Source organism: Oculina patagonica, chromosome 1 (genome assembly GCF_052425735.1).
Source record: "Oculina patagonica isolate OP01 chromosome 1, crgOcupat, whole genome shotgun sequence".
Classification (NCBI taxonomy): Eukaryota; Metazoa; Cnidaria; class Anthozoa; order Scleractinia; family Oculinidae; genus Oculina; species Oculina patagonica.
Window position 1 is genome coordinate 47,983,088 of NC_135758.1, and position 15,396 is coordinate 47,998,483.

Consider the following 15,396-nt stretch of genomic DNA (forward strand, 5'->3'; position numbering starts at 1 on the left):
CCACTATCTGGACACCAAAGAAAAAATTGTCTGAAGGAAGATTTTGATCCCTCCCCTCAAATAAATAATGGTCCTTCCCCAAGTTACACCAGTCTTTGTTATCGAACATGGCTTTTGGTAATAATTTTAGGTATTTGGTATCAACGTTTTTGCAGTTTTTAGGTATATTGGTATCCCAGGGCAAAAAAATGGGGTATATTGGTATCCCACTACCCCCCCTGGCTGGGCCTGTTGAATGAAGCAGTCAACGGAAACATGAGAAGTGTGTTTTTCGGTTACAACTGAGCGTACTTCAAAGCCAAGAACAGATGCTCAATATAACAGCAAATATCTTTTGGGAAAGCAATATTTGTATTACAGTAGCACTCGGGGAGGGACTCTTATATGAAAGGGACGGGATGGAGAAGACCAATCTGTGAGTGGGTCAAGCTCTTTGGACCCCTAGCTAAAAGAACCCATTTTCCATGCCCTAATCGGTCTAGACCGCCAAAACAGTCTCACGGCGTTTTTTATTTCTTCACGTGCAACCCTAAACGAGCTAAAAATAATAAAAAAATGGCTACAAATATTAAGCGTTTATTTTGTCCTAAACACTCCAATCCGTAATATACACCGAAGAGAATCTCCGTCAGTTTTATACGGGAGCCCCCCCCCCCCCCCCACCTAGAGCAGCATATTTACTCTTAACTTCCTGGAAGCACTTAACTTTCGCTTGAAAAATTAAGTGTACCCTCTGATTTTATCAGTCTTGTTCCAGGTTGCAACTTGTAATTTAAATAAACGAGCTAAACTGATGTGAATTTAGTGAGCGCACCTTACTTTTTTCATGTTAGGATTACTCCCGGGGGGGGGGGGGTACTCCCATATGTGGCCTATATAGGTATGTGCCGCCCGATAGTATCATTTTTGCTCCTTTTGGCAATGTGTTCCCAGTGTGATCCTTAGATAGGGTACCTAAATTCTAATAGCTAAAATAAACGCCCAGCTAAACGAAAAAAAAAAGGTTTCTTAAAACTGAATTTTCTGTTCAGGTATTAGTAAAGCGATTTTATAAAGACTTGTGTCTTGCTGTGCGCGGTTAGCCGTTATTTGGGTCGTCACGGAGTGCTTCTCCTCCCCTTGAATAGGGTGTCATTTTTCGGTTTTGGGCCTTAAAAAGGGTATCAATTTTCGCTTTCTTTATCCTTAGATAGGGCCAGGGTTTAAGAACCTTGGCGGCACACCCCTATCCAAAATTTATGGGAGTACCCCCCCCCCCCCCTCGGGGATTACTGTTGTCAGGCTACTTCCACTCTATAAGGTGTTGACCAAGAAAGGCTGATGTAAGAGCGCAATTCTTCGTACCTTGTGGTAAAAACCTCTATATAAGTTCCGCAACCTTGTGACCCTTGTTATTTTTGTCACTTTTTTCGTGACCTCGAAGCTCGTGGAAATTGTTGTTTGAACCACAGGCGGCCCAAGCTCAAGAAAATTATTTCAACTCTTCACATCGTGAGCTTGGGCCGCCTGTGATTGAACAGGTGAAATGAATAAACGAATGCTGTCACGGTTTGTTGTAATGCGTGACAACGTTGATCACTTGGGAAATCTTCTTTTAGAATACTTGCTAGTGGACTAGCTACAAATAAGAATTTAGAGACAACTGAATAAATTCAGTGGGTGACATCCACCGCAACTCAGTCCAAACAAGCAGCTATTTCAAAAAGAAATAGTGTTTCGTTTCCAGATTGCGGAAGGGTGAGAATAGTGTAACACTAAGGAGAGATGGGTTTGTGGTTTACTTTAATTTGGAGAAGGTCCTAGTGTATGTTGAATTTGCCGAATTTATGCACGAGTGAAGAATGAAAAGAAGAACTTCATATTCAGTTTAACACCTACTGTCCATTTTATGTAAAGGAGACATAAACTACGTCCTGATGCAGTTTGGCTTTCAAGAGTTCAAGTAACACACAAATATTTCTCTTTATAGAAATAGCATGTGTCTTTCTCTCCAAATTAAGTTAAGTGAAAGGAGCTTGTCTTTATCGTTTTTACTCATCCAGTGAAAATTAAAATGATTTTTTTTTTATTTCTGCAGAACACTTTTTGCTTAAAAATGGCACCTGATAGCATAACTTTGAATGTTACATGAATGGAAAAATAACTTACAGAAAATATTTAAATATATTCCTATTAATGTGGGGAATGGTTTTTTTTTTAAAACAAACAATCCTAAAACAAATCAGTTACATAAATAAAGTGTTTTGTGACTACTGATCTCTGATAAAATGTAAAACAACACTTTAATCGTAGATTAAATTATTACCTTTTGACAAAAAGCTTGAGGTATATACTTCTCTGAGTTGATCAAATGCTCAAATCAGGGGGGGGGGGGGGGAAGAAACGAGGTCTGGGACCGAGTAGCGATGCTGTCACAACTTGCAAAGCGATCAATTCACGATGTAGTCAGCGGTTTTTGGACGATGATGCAACAGGCAATCTTTTCCCGCAAAATGGAAGCTGCTATGTCGTGGATTCACTTATAATAAAGGGGTTCAATTCTCTTAACTAAAAATCTAAAAGCAGCGTGTTTAAATCCGAAAATTTCGTCATCGTCGTGTAGTTTTAAGAACGCAGAATTTTGTGATGCCGTGCTACTTTTCAGTGCTGAAATGCAAATGTTTGACATGTTTGTACCACGATTTTCAACTGGCCCACATGGGGATTGTAAATGAAGTAAAACAAAGAAAGACCAAGTCAACAAACAACCTCAAACAATAGAGCAAGAACAATAGCTCCGACCAGCGCGGGAATATTCGATCGCCACGTTTTCATTACCATTCCCGTGATGGTTTTATTTCATAACAAACACCACATATTGACACCAAGAACCTTTCCGGAGAAATTTTCGCTGCTTTAAAGACAAAACTTAGAAAGTCTTTTTTATTACTACATATATAAAAAAATCGAACTCTCTCACTGGTCCCATGTTGCTTTTGTTTTGGCAAGTTCACAAAGAAAGGAGCTGCTCATGCGCCTTAGAGACATCCGCTGACTACCGCCCCGATGATTGCTTTGCAAGTTGTGAGAGCATCGCTCAGATTTCATTTAAGAGAATGTATGGGAAGTTGCTTCCCCCCCCCCCCCCCCCCCTGGCTCAAATAAATGCCAAATTCAAGACAAACCATAACCCCGGTCGACAAGAACAGAGATAAGCACACTGTTTCGAAGCCATTTCTTAAGAATCAAATGCCTGTTGTCACTTTACAAAGACACGTAAACAACCAGGGCAAATTAATGTAAAAAAGCTACCATACACAGATTTTTAACCGGGATTTTTAATTAAGCAAAATTGAAGTTTAAAGAAAGTTTTATGTTATATGTTATATGTAGTCATACCAGGATTGTATTTTGGTCGATCCGCGCTGCACGCTCTCCCGGCAAATATAAAATTATCTCCACAGAATAAGAGCTAATAAGACACAGCCAAGTTGCTTCTGTTGTCAGTGTAACACTGATAATAACGATTTGCATTTTTGGCGATACTGTGGAGTTTCGATCAGACCGCGATGGCTTTGAATAATCCAAATAATGTTTATATCAATAATTTAATCTCAGAAATCTGCTCCAGCAGTTGCAACGGTAGTTAATGTTGAGCGTTACATCAACTAAGGAGACGAATGTAGTTCGACACGGCAGTTGCACACCTTGCTATACGATACTGTCCATACAAAATTTAAACTTTGAACAGAACTTGACTGTCTTCTTTTTCGTTCTCAACTTTCCGTGCAAACTCGAATGTTTTTGCGACGCACGTGACACTGATCACGCAATTCCGGGTACATCCACGCGAGAACCCACGCAATTTTGCGTGTATTTGCGCTGTTTGTGACGTCGACGATGCCGTGAATTTTCCTGTACAAATAGAGTAGGGCAATTTCCCACATTTATACATTCCTCTGTTACATGAAGTGAAATTAACTTTGTAACTCGCCTGTAAATATGCGAGCAAACACGAGATACGCCAAGTCATCCCGGTTTTTTTTTCGCTTGCAAACACTGGTTGGTGGAAATTTACTTCCGTTTCAGAATAATATTAAACGCTACGAGAGCTTTCTCTTGTTTTCTTACAATACATCGCTTTAATCAAACTTAAAACAATTTCAGTCGTTAGATATTTCTATTTGCAACGAATCTCAATATTTTTGGTCATGCTGAGGAATATATTTGAAGAACATGTTTTTACGAAATTAATTGCCATCGGTCGTACGTATTTACTTTGTGGTTACGACCGTTCTTGTGATTGGATAGCAGCCACCCGTGCGAGCAAACACGACAAGTCATCCCGTTTTTGTTTTCGCTTTCAAACACTGATTGGTGGAAATTTACTTCCGTTTCAGAAAATCGCTAGAATGTTTACTTAACAATTAAACGCTACGAGAGCTTTCTCTAGTTTTCTTACAATATATCGCTTTAATCAAACTTAAAACCATTGCAGTCGCCAGATATTTCTGTTTGCAACGAATCTCAATATTTTTTTATCATGCTGAGGAATATCTTTCCGATATTTGAAGAACATGTTTTTACGAAATTAATTGCCATCGGTCAAACGTATTTACTTTGTGGTTACGACCGTTCTTTTGATTGGATAGTAGCCCCCACTGTGTAAATAGTTCACATCGAAGCCAAAATAATACCGTATCGTTTCTGAGGAAACGAAACAAAAAACGGTCAGATAAACAATTTGTTAACTCTTGATGAATAATCGATTGTTATTAACTTTTTCCAATCGATAACAATCTATAGTAAAGATTGTTTTTGTGAGTTCGATTGTTACGTTGCCGATACCAATTGATATCAATCAGATCCATTGTTTTCCAGTATTGACTTCTGTCGATATGACGACGCGTGGCTTGAGTGATGTTTAACAACAACAGAGGCGCGCAAAGGACACTGATTGACAGTGTCCTAACGACGACAAAATAAAACTGATGTGCCCCGTCTCCAATAACTTGAATGCATCTGTAGTCGTTGCTCCACAGTCACCAGGGTCTTTGTTCTATTTATAATCAGCGGTAGTCGTCACTTTCCAGTTCAATGCACATAGACTCCGATCTGCGAGATACATCAACATGTTTAGAGGGCATAATTTTGAACTGTCTTGGTTCATACTCGTTTTGGATGTGTTTTTTTTTTTTTTTTTTTTATAATACAACAATGCATTAACTGCAAACAGCCTCATTTTAACTGTCGATTTTAATTTAGTCTCGAAGTGTCGATGGAATGTCTTGCAGTCTAAACAAAACAACATTTTATTATCTTTTAAATCAATGTCAAAGAAATGTGCTATCGGCAAAACCGAAATGGGTGGTGTCACGTAATGATTAAGCAACAAAATAACTTTATGCTCGTATCTTGAATAAAACAGTCATATGACTCTACGGCAAAGCTATTACAATGTTAGCTAACTTTAACATAAGACATGAAATCATGTACTTATTATGGCTTCAAAAAGGCATTACATTTCCACCAAACCCCAGGGGCAATAATTTGAATATCTATTATTGTTCCGCTTGTGTTTGAGAATGTCAATTACACAGTGTAAGGAGAAATTCAACGCTGGTCATTCTAATATAAAAGCCACACATTAACCGCTTAACGTCTCTAAGAAGATTTATATATTCAGCTCTCTCTATTTCCGATCAGCGCTTCAGATCGGCTATGCAATCAGTCAACAGTCATTTGAACTCAATGCCCGGTTGCTAACTGAATGATTGATTTTTTGAAGACACCCCACTGCGCATGGATGGATTCATTGTGTCATTGGAAAGCAAATACAACGCACTCAACCATGTGCGACAGCGCCTGTAACGCCGCGAGTCATCCGTCTTACTTCGACATTAAGGTGAGTTGGCAATTTTCAAGCAACGGTATTTTTTCTTTTTTTCCGAAGAGAACAACTAAAGATAGCAATACTAAAAAGTAGAAATTTACAGAATTATTACCTGATCAGTTTAATTTCGATTGTGCAATTGTGTTATATTTTTACTCATCCAAGTGTATAAAGCCGTCAGCTACATGAAACTGAATTTGGAACTTTGCTCAACATCTTCGTAACCTAAACTTTAAATTATTTATTTAGCGTCGCAGTTAGAACTGAAATCTAAAAGATTGTTCGAGGAGGTAAAATTCCTCAGATTCAGATGATTTTAGGTCAGTATGGACAGAAAGCACAACAGAATGGTTTTTGTTGTAGTGGAATGACTCATGGAATCGTATTCCAGCGGGCAAATAGCGGTCCAGAAAGTTGCTCTGCGAAGGTTACAAGAATGTTTGCTCTTTATTGTGCTCTTGTCTGTAAAGGCGATGTTAATTTTCAAAACACGGTGTGCCTTCAAGCTTTGTTTAATTTTGTGATGCAAAACTAATTAATACCATAAGTGGCGTGTTCCATGAATGTTAATGTGTTGAAATACGCAGAGCAGTCGATCTTTCAAATCAGGGTTACCTCCAAACGACTTACGCGTCAACAAATTATCATTCAAAATTTTAGCGGAGCAAGCAGAAAATTGAACGTCAACTAGCAGGCAGATTCTTCAAATTATTAACACATCAATTCTTCTAGAAAGTGTTTTGTGACGCCCTTTGAAGCTTGAACAAAGACATCGCTGGTTCACCGATCCGCGACAGACTCGAATGTTCTTTCTTTTGTCCGGTTCTTTGCAATAGTAATATTTTTGTCAGTCGTGAAGCTTGCGCAAAATGCGATAACGTGTTTTGTTTTCCTAGCTTTTCAAGCTCCGTGGTAACACCAACGAAGGCAAAGAATGCCCCGAGGCCATGAATTTTGACCTTTTTGTTTGAACCGATAACAAATTTTCGAAACCTAACCCGCAAGGAGCTGTTTTACTATTTGGTGCAGTGGAAGAAAATTTTCAGCTTACATTGTTGTGATTTTTTTTCTCTGAAGGAAATGTTATTGCCATCGTTTTGTTTTTGCGTGATCCAGGCACATGCTTTTTATGCGCTTTTGTGTTAACTTCAAATATAATTTACATATGTCGAACGCGATCCTTTTGAAAACGTCCTTGCAGTGATAGTTTTGCACGTGAAGAATTTTCTAACACGAGTGCTTTTTTAATGAGGGAAAAAACTCCTTACGAACGCTTTAAGATTGTAAGTCGGATATCATGAGCCGGTGCCAAAAGAGTCTCTACAAGATCAAAACTTTGCATAATTAGTTTCGTTTTATTTTAACGAAAAAGGCGAACAAAAGAACAAAGACAATAGCAACTAAACCTGCTGGAGTTTCTTGTTGTTGAACTATGTATAAGGTATTAAGTTTCGCATCTCGCAGAAATTAACCACCACGTCACCCAGTGGAACTTGAAAAAAAAAAAACATAATCAGAGCTGACCGAACAACACCTGATCTAAGTTATGCCATTACACTTAATTCCAATTTCGAAGCTATTTTGTTCGCTCCGTTGTAAACAATAAAACGCAATTATTTTTGGATGATAGCTTTCAGCCCCGAATAGCCTCTCAGCCTCTTAGTCCCGGAGTCACCTCTCAGTTTCATAGTACTTGTACAGGATCGTGAAAATCATCACGTGGGAAGCTAAGATAGAATTGATGTTGAACACGCTGGCGCGGGTGGAATTGTCAAGTGAGCACGTACTAACTGCTACTGAATTCTAGCGTCCGTTTGATTGACTGTATTTCAGAATACAAAGGATGACACCCTTGATTCGCCGTTCTATTGAACTGTGACCAACTGTATTCTTGTTGTTCCAGAATGAATGGAAGAAGATTAAGGTATTATTCTGCTCTCACTATCAAAACACTCAGAATACCTAAAACTCCGATTAAAAGCCCTTCGCTTATTTTTTCATAAAGTATGTATGTATGTATGTATGTATGTATTTTCAAGTGGGCTAATTATTGGAGGAATTTTGAGTTTCAAATTAGTATTTGGAAGGGACTATATTCGTTCGTTCGCTCCGCGCGCTTGGAAAGGAATCAACTGCTACGTAGGCTAAAACACTTTAGGAGCACATTTATAAGAAAATAAGTTCTGTGATAACTAGGTGAACATCAAACCCCCCAAGCATAATAATAATAAAAATAAAAAAGTAAAATAATGTGATGCAAAATCACCCCCAAAAATGTAAAAAATGAAAAACAACCACAGCAACCATTTGGCAGCAGGGTGCTTAATAACCAAGACAAATTTGTGGTTCTTTATTTAGAGCTAAAACTAAATATAAGTTCATGGGCCAGGACCCACTGTTAGAACGAATTTTGTGTCTAAATAATTTTTTTGTAGTGTGCGTGTGTGTGCGAGGGTTTGGGAGGGTGGGTGGGTACGGGGGTTGGAAAACAAAAGTAACATAAGATAAGAAAAAGATCTCTGATCAGTTACGAGTACTATAAACATAATGGTGACCGTGAGGTGCATTCTGAAACGACACAAGCGAAGCGCCGAGAGCTGATATCGTAAAACAATTGCGTTTTATTCTCTATATTCTTTTGAAAGTGAGGGATCAGTTTTTCACAACGAAAGGGCAGTGTAAGGAATAAACGGTTTTAGCGTGTTTACGCCAGTAAATTTTGTTTTGGAACTTTGAAATTTGATTTATTGTAACAAGATAACTAATATAAGGTAACTGGGATTCGCTCTTTGTAAGCCAAGGTGTGCGAAGATGTTGCTCTTTGCCAATATTAAAGTTGGAGGTAGTCTTCAACACAGTCGTTCTTAGGGGTGATGTTACAGCACGATCGCCCCTATTAAAAACCGACTGCGTAGGGAGGCTATAAAGTTGGGGGTGGTCCGATTAATTTGTTGCAAGTTACATCAGGTGAAGTGCTGATTCTACGAGATGCGAAACCTCTAACCTTATACATAGTTTAATAACAAGAATCTCCAGCAGGTTTAGCTGCTATTGTCTTTGTTCTTTTGTTCGCCTGTTTCGTAAAAATAAAACAAAAGATAAAAACTAATTATGCAAATTTTTCCTCTTGGAGAGAGAGAGAGAGAGAGACTCGGTTGACGCTATGCCAATCAATCAATCAATCAATCAATCAATCAATCAATCAATCAATCAATCAATCAATCAATCAACAAAATTTATTTACCATCAGAGCTGACGGGGGCTGGCTAGGCCCCTAGCAAAACATATGTCCGACATACACTGTCCTGAAAGAGTTTTTTCTTTAGTGAAAGCTATTTTTACTACATCAAAAAAATCCTGAATCACTGAGATTCCTCACGTGCAAAACTCCATCCTCCTATATATCTCGCCTCGTGCGCCTCGTTTCCCCTTCTGCCTTCTCTTTGAACGCCAGTCACGGAGGCTTAGGGAATAAATTTAACGAAAATCCTGGTTTTTCAAATACATCTTCCCGAGACGTACATATCTTATGTCGCAGAAATGTTTCAGAACACTGAGTTTCTTGAGGTTTTTTGTTGAAAGAAATATGTGGACATTTCAGTTTAACCTAAACGAAGCGATTGTATAAAAAGGCGGGAAAATCGTTGGCGCGTTGTTCACTTTGTAAGCTGAATGAAAGACGGGAAGAAAAGGAGAAAATTCTCTTGATGGCTGTACACAGGCTAGATAAATGTTCCTCGCTCAGTCGCCTCTAAAGTTGCTACGTCAGCAAAACTTAAAAGAGATGAGTTTGGTTAATGGTAAGATCCGAAATAATTGCGTAACTAAACATTATTTTCATTGTACAAGTTGAAAATGTTTAAAAGAAGCGAGAGTTTAATCACTGTCTACCGTTTTCGCGGCTGACTAAGAGTTAAGAGAATTAATTGCGTTGAGATGAAACTGAGCTCAGAGCCGATCAAAGTAAAGGACTAAAGAAACTGCTTATAACTATACGGATTGAGAGGAAGCCGGCGAGGAAGCCGGATTGATCTTTGCAGATAAATAAATTTACTGTCGGTGGTGTTAATTTTACGTTGGCCGCCATGAAAAAATACTGTCGCATCGTCTCCGATATTTGTTGACCTCGTTTGAAAGCTTTGTCTTGCTGAATTGTCTAGCGTTCTCCAAGTATGGGTTAACAAACTTCAATGCATACGCTAAGCCTGATTTTAATGTGAAAATCTCTTTCCACTTTGTGAACGAAGTTGTGTCGATTTTCCGAGATCTCCCTGTTAACTGAATTTCATTTTAGTTAAGCTTAATGCTGCTTTCGATTTTCGGCTCTTTAATCGCTTATGCTGCACATATAAAGACATGTTCTGTAAAATGTTTCGTTACCTAATAGGTTAATTGTGACATTTTGTTTGATTTTGGTGGGCAAATGATCTGTATATTCAACGTATTGTGGCCACGAACAAAATTGTATTAACAATCGCGTCCATTTGCCATATAAGGTAAAGCTCTGGTTATTCGATATTCGCCGATAACCGGAAATTGTGAGACAATCAGAAAGCTAGAAATGCAAAAACCAAGGTTTAGAATTTATTAACTCCAGATATTCCCCAAGTTTTGCTGGAGCGCGTGAAGTGTTTTAACCAGTGTAAATTGCGCGCGAAAAAATATTAAAAAAAAATATTTTTATGCAACACTACAAAATGTGGTTAAATGGTTAGTGGCACGTTTTTTCCTATATTTAAAATTTCTCTGAACATCACTTGACTGCCCCTTCTCTTATTTACATTTTCAGTTGAAATAAGCATGGACGTCACAATTTCTTGGCCTTTCTGTTTGTGACAAGTGACAAGGATAAAGGAAATTAACTGCTGACATCTGTACTATCACAACTGGTAACCAGAATGTACTCTTTAAACGACATCACAAATGGCGGTGTGGCGCTAGAAACTGGACATCATACTCAAAACATTCCTACTTACGAAATGCCTATCGTAAAGGTAGAAATATCTCAGCCATCCCGCAACACGGTCCGTCACCAAACGTTTTCATTGCCACAGGAATCACTTTATGATGCACGTTCACCTGGAGAGATAAACACCCAAGAAGATGTATTCAAAATCCAAATAAGTAACGTTCAAGGAGCGACATCTGATAAAAACATCGATAAGAATGAAATGCCCGCTAATCAAAAGAAAGAAAACCAAGTGAATAACATAAGCAACCATCAAATGCAGTCAAATTTTCACCTTGGCACTCAAGTGAAAAGTACATTAGCAGAACGTTTTTCTGGTAGACAGCTGTCCAAGATAATCCAAGAGAAAAGGTATTCAATAGAAACTGAGATGCAATCTCCGGTAAATCAGGCAAGTATTCACAATGGGAAGCCATTTTCCGAGACGGAAATACAGAAAGAATTACCGTTCCAAATAAATTCGGACGAGTGTGAGATAGTGCCACCTTATAATTTCAACAATCAGCCAGATATTTCGCAGATGAGTACGGAATATCCATCGCAAGTTTATCAGACCAACGTTACCATGTCAGCTTATCAGGGTGAAACACGAGGGATATTTTCATCTTATCAGAATGGTTACCCAGAGAGTATTTCATCAAGTCACCAGATCAGTACCAACATGGCAGCTCCATCAGTTCATATGACTTCCCATGGCACAGTACCATTATCTCACATGCAGAAAACGCCTACTTCGCAAACAGGCAACACCATGGACACGGCACCTCCATCGGTTCATGTAAATTCTCATGCCACAGCGCCACCATATCGCAGAGAAAAAACGCCCACTTCCCAAGCAGGGAACAGAATGGACACCGCACCTCCATCGGTTCACGTCAATTCCCATACCACAGTGCCACTATATCGCATGGAGAAAACACACACTTCTCCTACAGGAAGCGGCACCAACATGGCAGCTTCATCATTTCATGCGAATTCCCATGCCACAGTACCACTTCACCACATGAAGGAAACGCCCACTTTCCAAACAGAAGATGGTGGAAAAAATGCGAGTTTTAGGGCTGACTGCCATGCAGGAATGTTTAAATACAATAGTGACTACACTTTTCACGATTTTCAACAAGGGATGCACTACTGGCAGGCAGAAAGCCATGATATAGTACCAAACCCCCAAAGCAGTGTACACAGTTGTAACTGTTGTTGCCATGGTCGAAATGAATCGCCGCGTTATCCTCTTTTTGATCCGAAAAACCAACGACCTTCAGTTATCATGGTTCCTGTGAGTTGGAGCAGCAGTGATTCTGGAACATCCCATTTGCCCTTAAAGGTAAAGTACTTTATACATAGAGTTCAACTCCTAACAATCATAGCTTTAACTGCTCAGCAGTCTAAGAATAAAGTCGCTTCTCTCTCGAAATTGCTGGAGATTGATGATGGGCAACATCAATCACTGGCTACAACTGTTTTTATGTTGTATGTACAGTTTGTTCAGTTAAAGGCAAATCATCTCTATCCAAACACACATTTGCGCATTTCGAAACAAGACCTGAACTTACAGGGATTCTATATTACCACTCAAATCGCTGCATGACCTGAATCATTATGAATCTATTAATTGATACTGATTCACCCGGCCTCTTGAACCGTGAATGGTGTAACACGCGCTTTCAGTGTTACGTGCATAGCGGCTTTCTATCGACATCCATCTTTCGACGTGCGCCAATCACAGCCCTGTAGCATGACCTTCTAACCTTGTGGGCTCATTTGCATAAAACCAAACTGATTGGCTCATTTCAAAAGCACGTCGAAAGAAGATGTCGAAAGACGGATGTAGCTATGAAAGCGGGTGTAAATGAAGCTTGTTATTTAGTAAATTACATCAATTGTACTGTTCCTTTCTCAAATAGGTTAATAGTTCTGCTAACAAGCTGCATTCTGAAGGACATTGTCCAAACGGGGAGGGCGTGGCTGATCAAATGGTACGTATTTGTTGAAAACATTAGAAATAAAGTTGCTAAAGTCACACAATGTTATGGCATTTCTTTTAAGACCTTTCTAAATTTACCGGAAAATAATTTGAAGGACTTTACGATTTTAGGTTTTCGCGTCAACATTGTTTTGACTGAATACTTGCGGCTTTTCTTTTCTGTTTTCTTGTTACCTTTTTTGCTGTTTTGTTGTATTTATGGTCCATCTTTGCGCGCCTTCAAGTTGTATTAATTCAATTGATTTTCTGACGTCAAAAATCGTGTGGTCCAAGATGGCAGGCTACATAGACGTCAATTTTGTTTCCTTAGCAAGAAGATACCGTTCAGTACAGGAATTAGACCAAAAAGCTTGATCTAAATAGGAATGCAAAGACAAAAGTGCAGCGCAGCCATGTTTTTGAGCAATCAGTAAAGGGCAAGGTACAGATATAAGATAATGAGTGTTCTTTTTTTAATGTTTTTAGCATTACTTGGTTGATTCAGATTCATCTGACGATGATGACGAGTACGGAAAGGAAAAGTATTTTCGAAAGAACATCGATGGAACTACAGCAAGATTTAAGTTGACGAAAGAGGAGTGGGCGAGAATTCCAATCAACACATTCCCCAGTGGTGGCCGATTGTTGAGTGGAGACTGGACTCGAATCTTCCTCAGCAAAGTTAAAGAAAGCAACCCATGGTGCAGCCTGCGCTTCAAGAATAATCACGTGAGATCAGAAAACTCTCGGAAAATCCACTCAGCAGTGTTCTTCAGAGGAGGCGCGGAATGCAAGCGACCAGAATGCAACGTAAAAGTACGATTTGTCATCCGGAAGGAAAAAGGAAAACACGTGGATGTGACGTATGTGGGTGACGTTTGCCACAACAGCCAGCCAGGCGTAAGTGACGCCACAAGTAACAAAAAGAGACTCAATCGTGTTCGTCGGACTTATTCTACTTGAACCGAATTTCGTTCAAACAGGAACTACCAGAATTACTAGAACAACTAGAATTCTGTTAAAATCTTGAGTGCCTGTCAAAATCAAGAGAAATGATTGGCTTGGCTAGGTTTGTTTATATTTTAATTGTTCAACCGTTGTTTTGTTTAATTCGTGGGAATGTCGGGAAAAGCGATGTTTTCCCTTTTTTAAGTGCAAAGTTCTGCCTAATTGTTACTCATTTTCGCGGAAACTTTTTTTTGCGAAAATCAGAGGCTAATTTCGCGGTTTGGCAAAAGAATCGTGTTGCAAGGAACTAAATTTCGCGAAACGTTTCCAAATGCTGATCCACATTAACAGACAGGTAGTTTCAAAAACAGCGCTATATATATTAATTTAACATAGAGATTAGATATTTACAATGAAATGGACCATGGCTATGAAAAACAAAATTTATAACAGGTTGACATGTTCGTTTGCGACAAAGCACAACAAAATACTACCATATATGTTCGAGTTCTCTCTGCTGTATGGTCCTGTATGATTTGGTGAAAGATCTGGAAAACATGAACACGGTAGCTTAAATGCAGGACTAGTACAAGGGACACATTATAGCGTATACTGACGTCTTTAACATAAATTTTACATTGTTAATTTTCGCGCGAACTTTTTTCGCGGGACTTCAATTTCGCGATTTTTTTGTAATCGCGAAAATTTAGTCCTGCAAAAATAAGTAACTTGGGTGATATATTTTTATACACGATTGCTTGAACTTGCAAGAAAGCATTGAAGTTGCTTCTCCTTGCACTGCAAAAACAATCCCTTTCTTTCCAGTTATAGAATTATCATATTAGGGTTGTGTATTTTTGACAACAAGTATAAGATTAATAGATGTCAAGGGGACTACTATACAAAATCTTATTTTTGTATAGGAAATTTTATTGATAAGTTTATGCAGTTTCCTGAGGCAAGGAAATTTTAAATGATAAAAGACGCTATTTTCTAGAACAATGCATTTTCCATCACATACATGTGCCTTCAATAATATTTAATAATTGTTGTTTATTTAAGGCAAAGTCTAATGTTTACAAAGGAGACCGGTTTAAACACATAAAACTGAACTAACTGTGATATAAATACTTTAAATTTAAAGAACATCTTTGAAACACAATATTTCAAAAAAGATTCTGAATTGTAATACTGTTTTTATGATGTCAATTATTATCTGAGGGGGAGGGGACTCCGTACATGTTAATGAAGGGATGCTCGCCGTTTATTTATTAAGCTTGAAAATCGTGTTTTGGTTCCACTAAAGACGTTCCATTTGACGGTTACCCTAAGTTATGATAAATCTCAGGGCGGGTTATCTTCAAAGTAAGCCGATAATGAATACGAACTAATTGCCAATGGTCCTTGACTGTCCATTGTCACGAACCACTCCAGCCTAGCCTCTACGGGTGCTCAGTTAAAAGGAGTCTGGGGTCCGACCGTGAGCGGTGACGTCACCGAAGAGCCCAGGCTTTGCACGGTCACCGAAACAAAAGAGAACGCCAAGATACTGGGCTGATATCTTTAACGGGTACAAATGAACTTGAGCCACGCCCAAAAATATAGATTGATTGTCGTGCCACTTCCTTAAAAATAGCCTGC

The 15,396-nt window shown here is 38.8% G+C and overlaps 1 protein-coding gene across 3 annotated transcripts; it reads left to right on the top strand.

Annotated features, from left to right (window-relative positions):
- The first annotated feature begins 5,789 nt into the window (after nucleotides 1–5,789).
- Nucleotides 5,790–15,380, top strand: LOC144635313 (uncharacterized). 3 transcript variants are annotated; one of them, XM_078494427.1, is made up of 4 exons: nucleotides 5,790–5,884; nucleotides 10,662–12,168; nucleotides 12,749–12,820; nucleotides 13,294–15,380. In XM_078494427.1, the coding sequence occupies exons 2-4, from the start codon at nucleotides 10,771–10,773 to the stop codon at nucleotides 13,768–13,770; spliced, it is 1,947 nt and encodes a 648-aa protein (XP_078350553.1). In that variant the 5' UTR covers nucleotides 5,790–5,884; nucleotides 10,662–10,770; the 3' UTR covers nucleotides 13,771–15,380. The 3 variants fall into 3 exon arrangements, with proteins under 3 accessions (XP_078350553.1, XP_078350567.1, XP_078350560.1); XM_078494441.1 differs by lacking the exon at nucleotides 5,790–5,884 and adding an exon at nucleotides 7,626–7,796; XM_078494434.1 differs by lacking the exon at nucleotides 5,790–5,884 and adding an exon at nucleotides 9,556–9,672.
- Nucleotides 15,381–15,396: the final 16 nt, after the last annotated feature.

Bases quoted from the DNA above. Each gene is read 5' to 3' on its own strand.
- LOC144635313 (XM_078494427.1), top strand. From the start codon at position 10,771: ATGTACTCTTTAAACGACATCACAAATGGCGGTGTGGCGCTAGAAACT. The intron at 12,169-12,748 runs GTAAAGTACTTT...TTTCTCAAATAG, and splicing joins CATCCCATTTGCCCTTAAAG to GTTAATAGTTCTGCTAACAA. The intron at 12,821-13,293 runs GTACGTATTTGT...TAATGTTTTTAG, and splicing joins AGGGCGTGGCTGATCAAATG to CATTACTTGGTTGATTCAGA.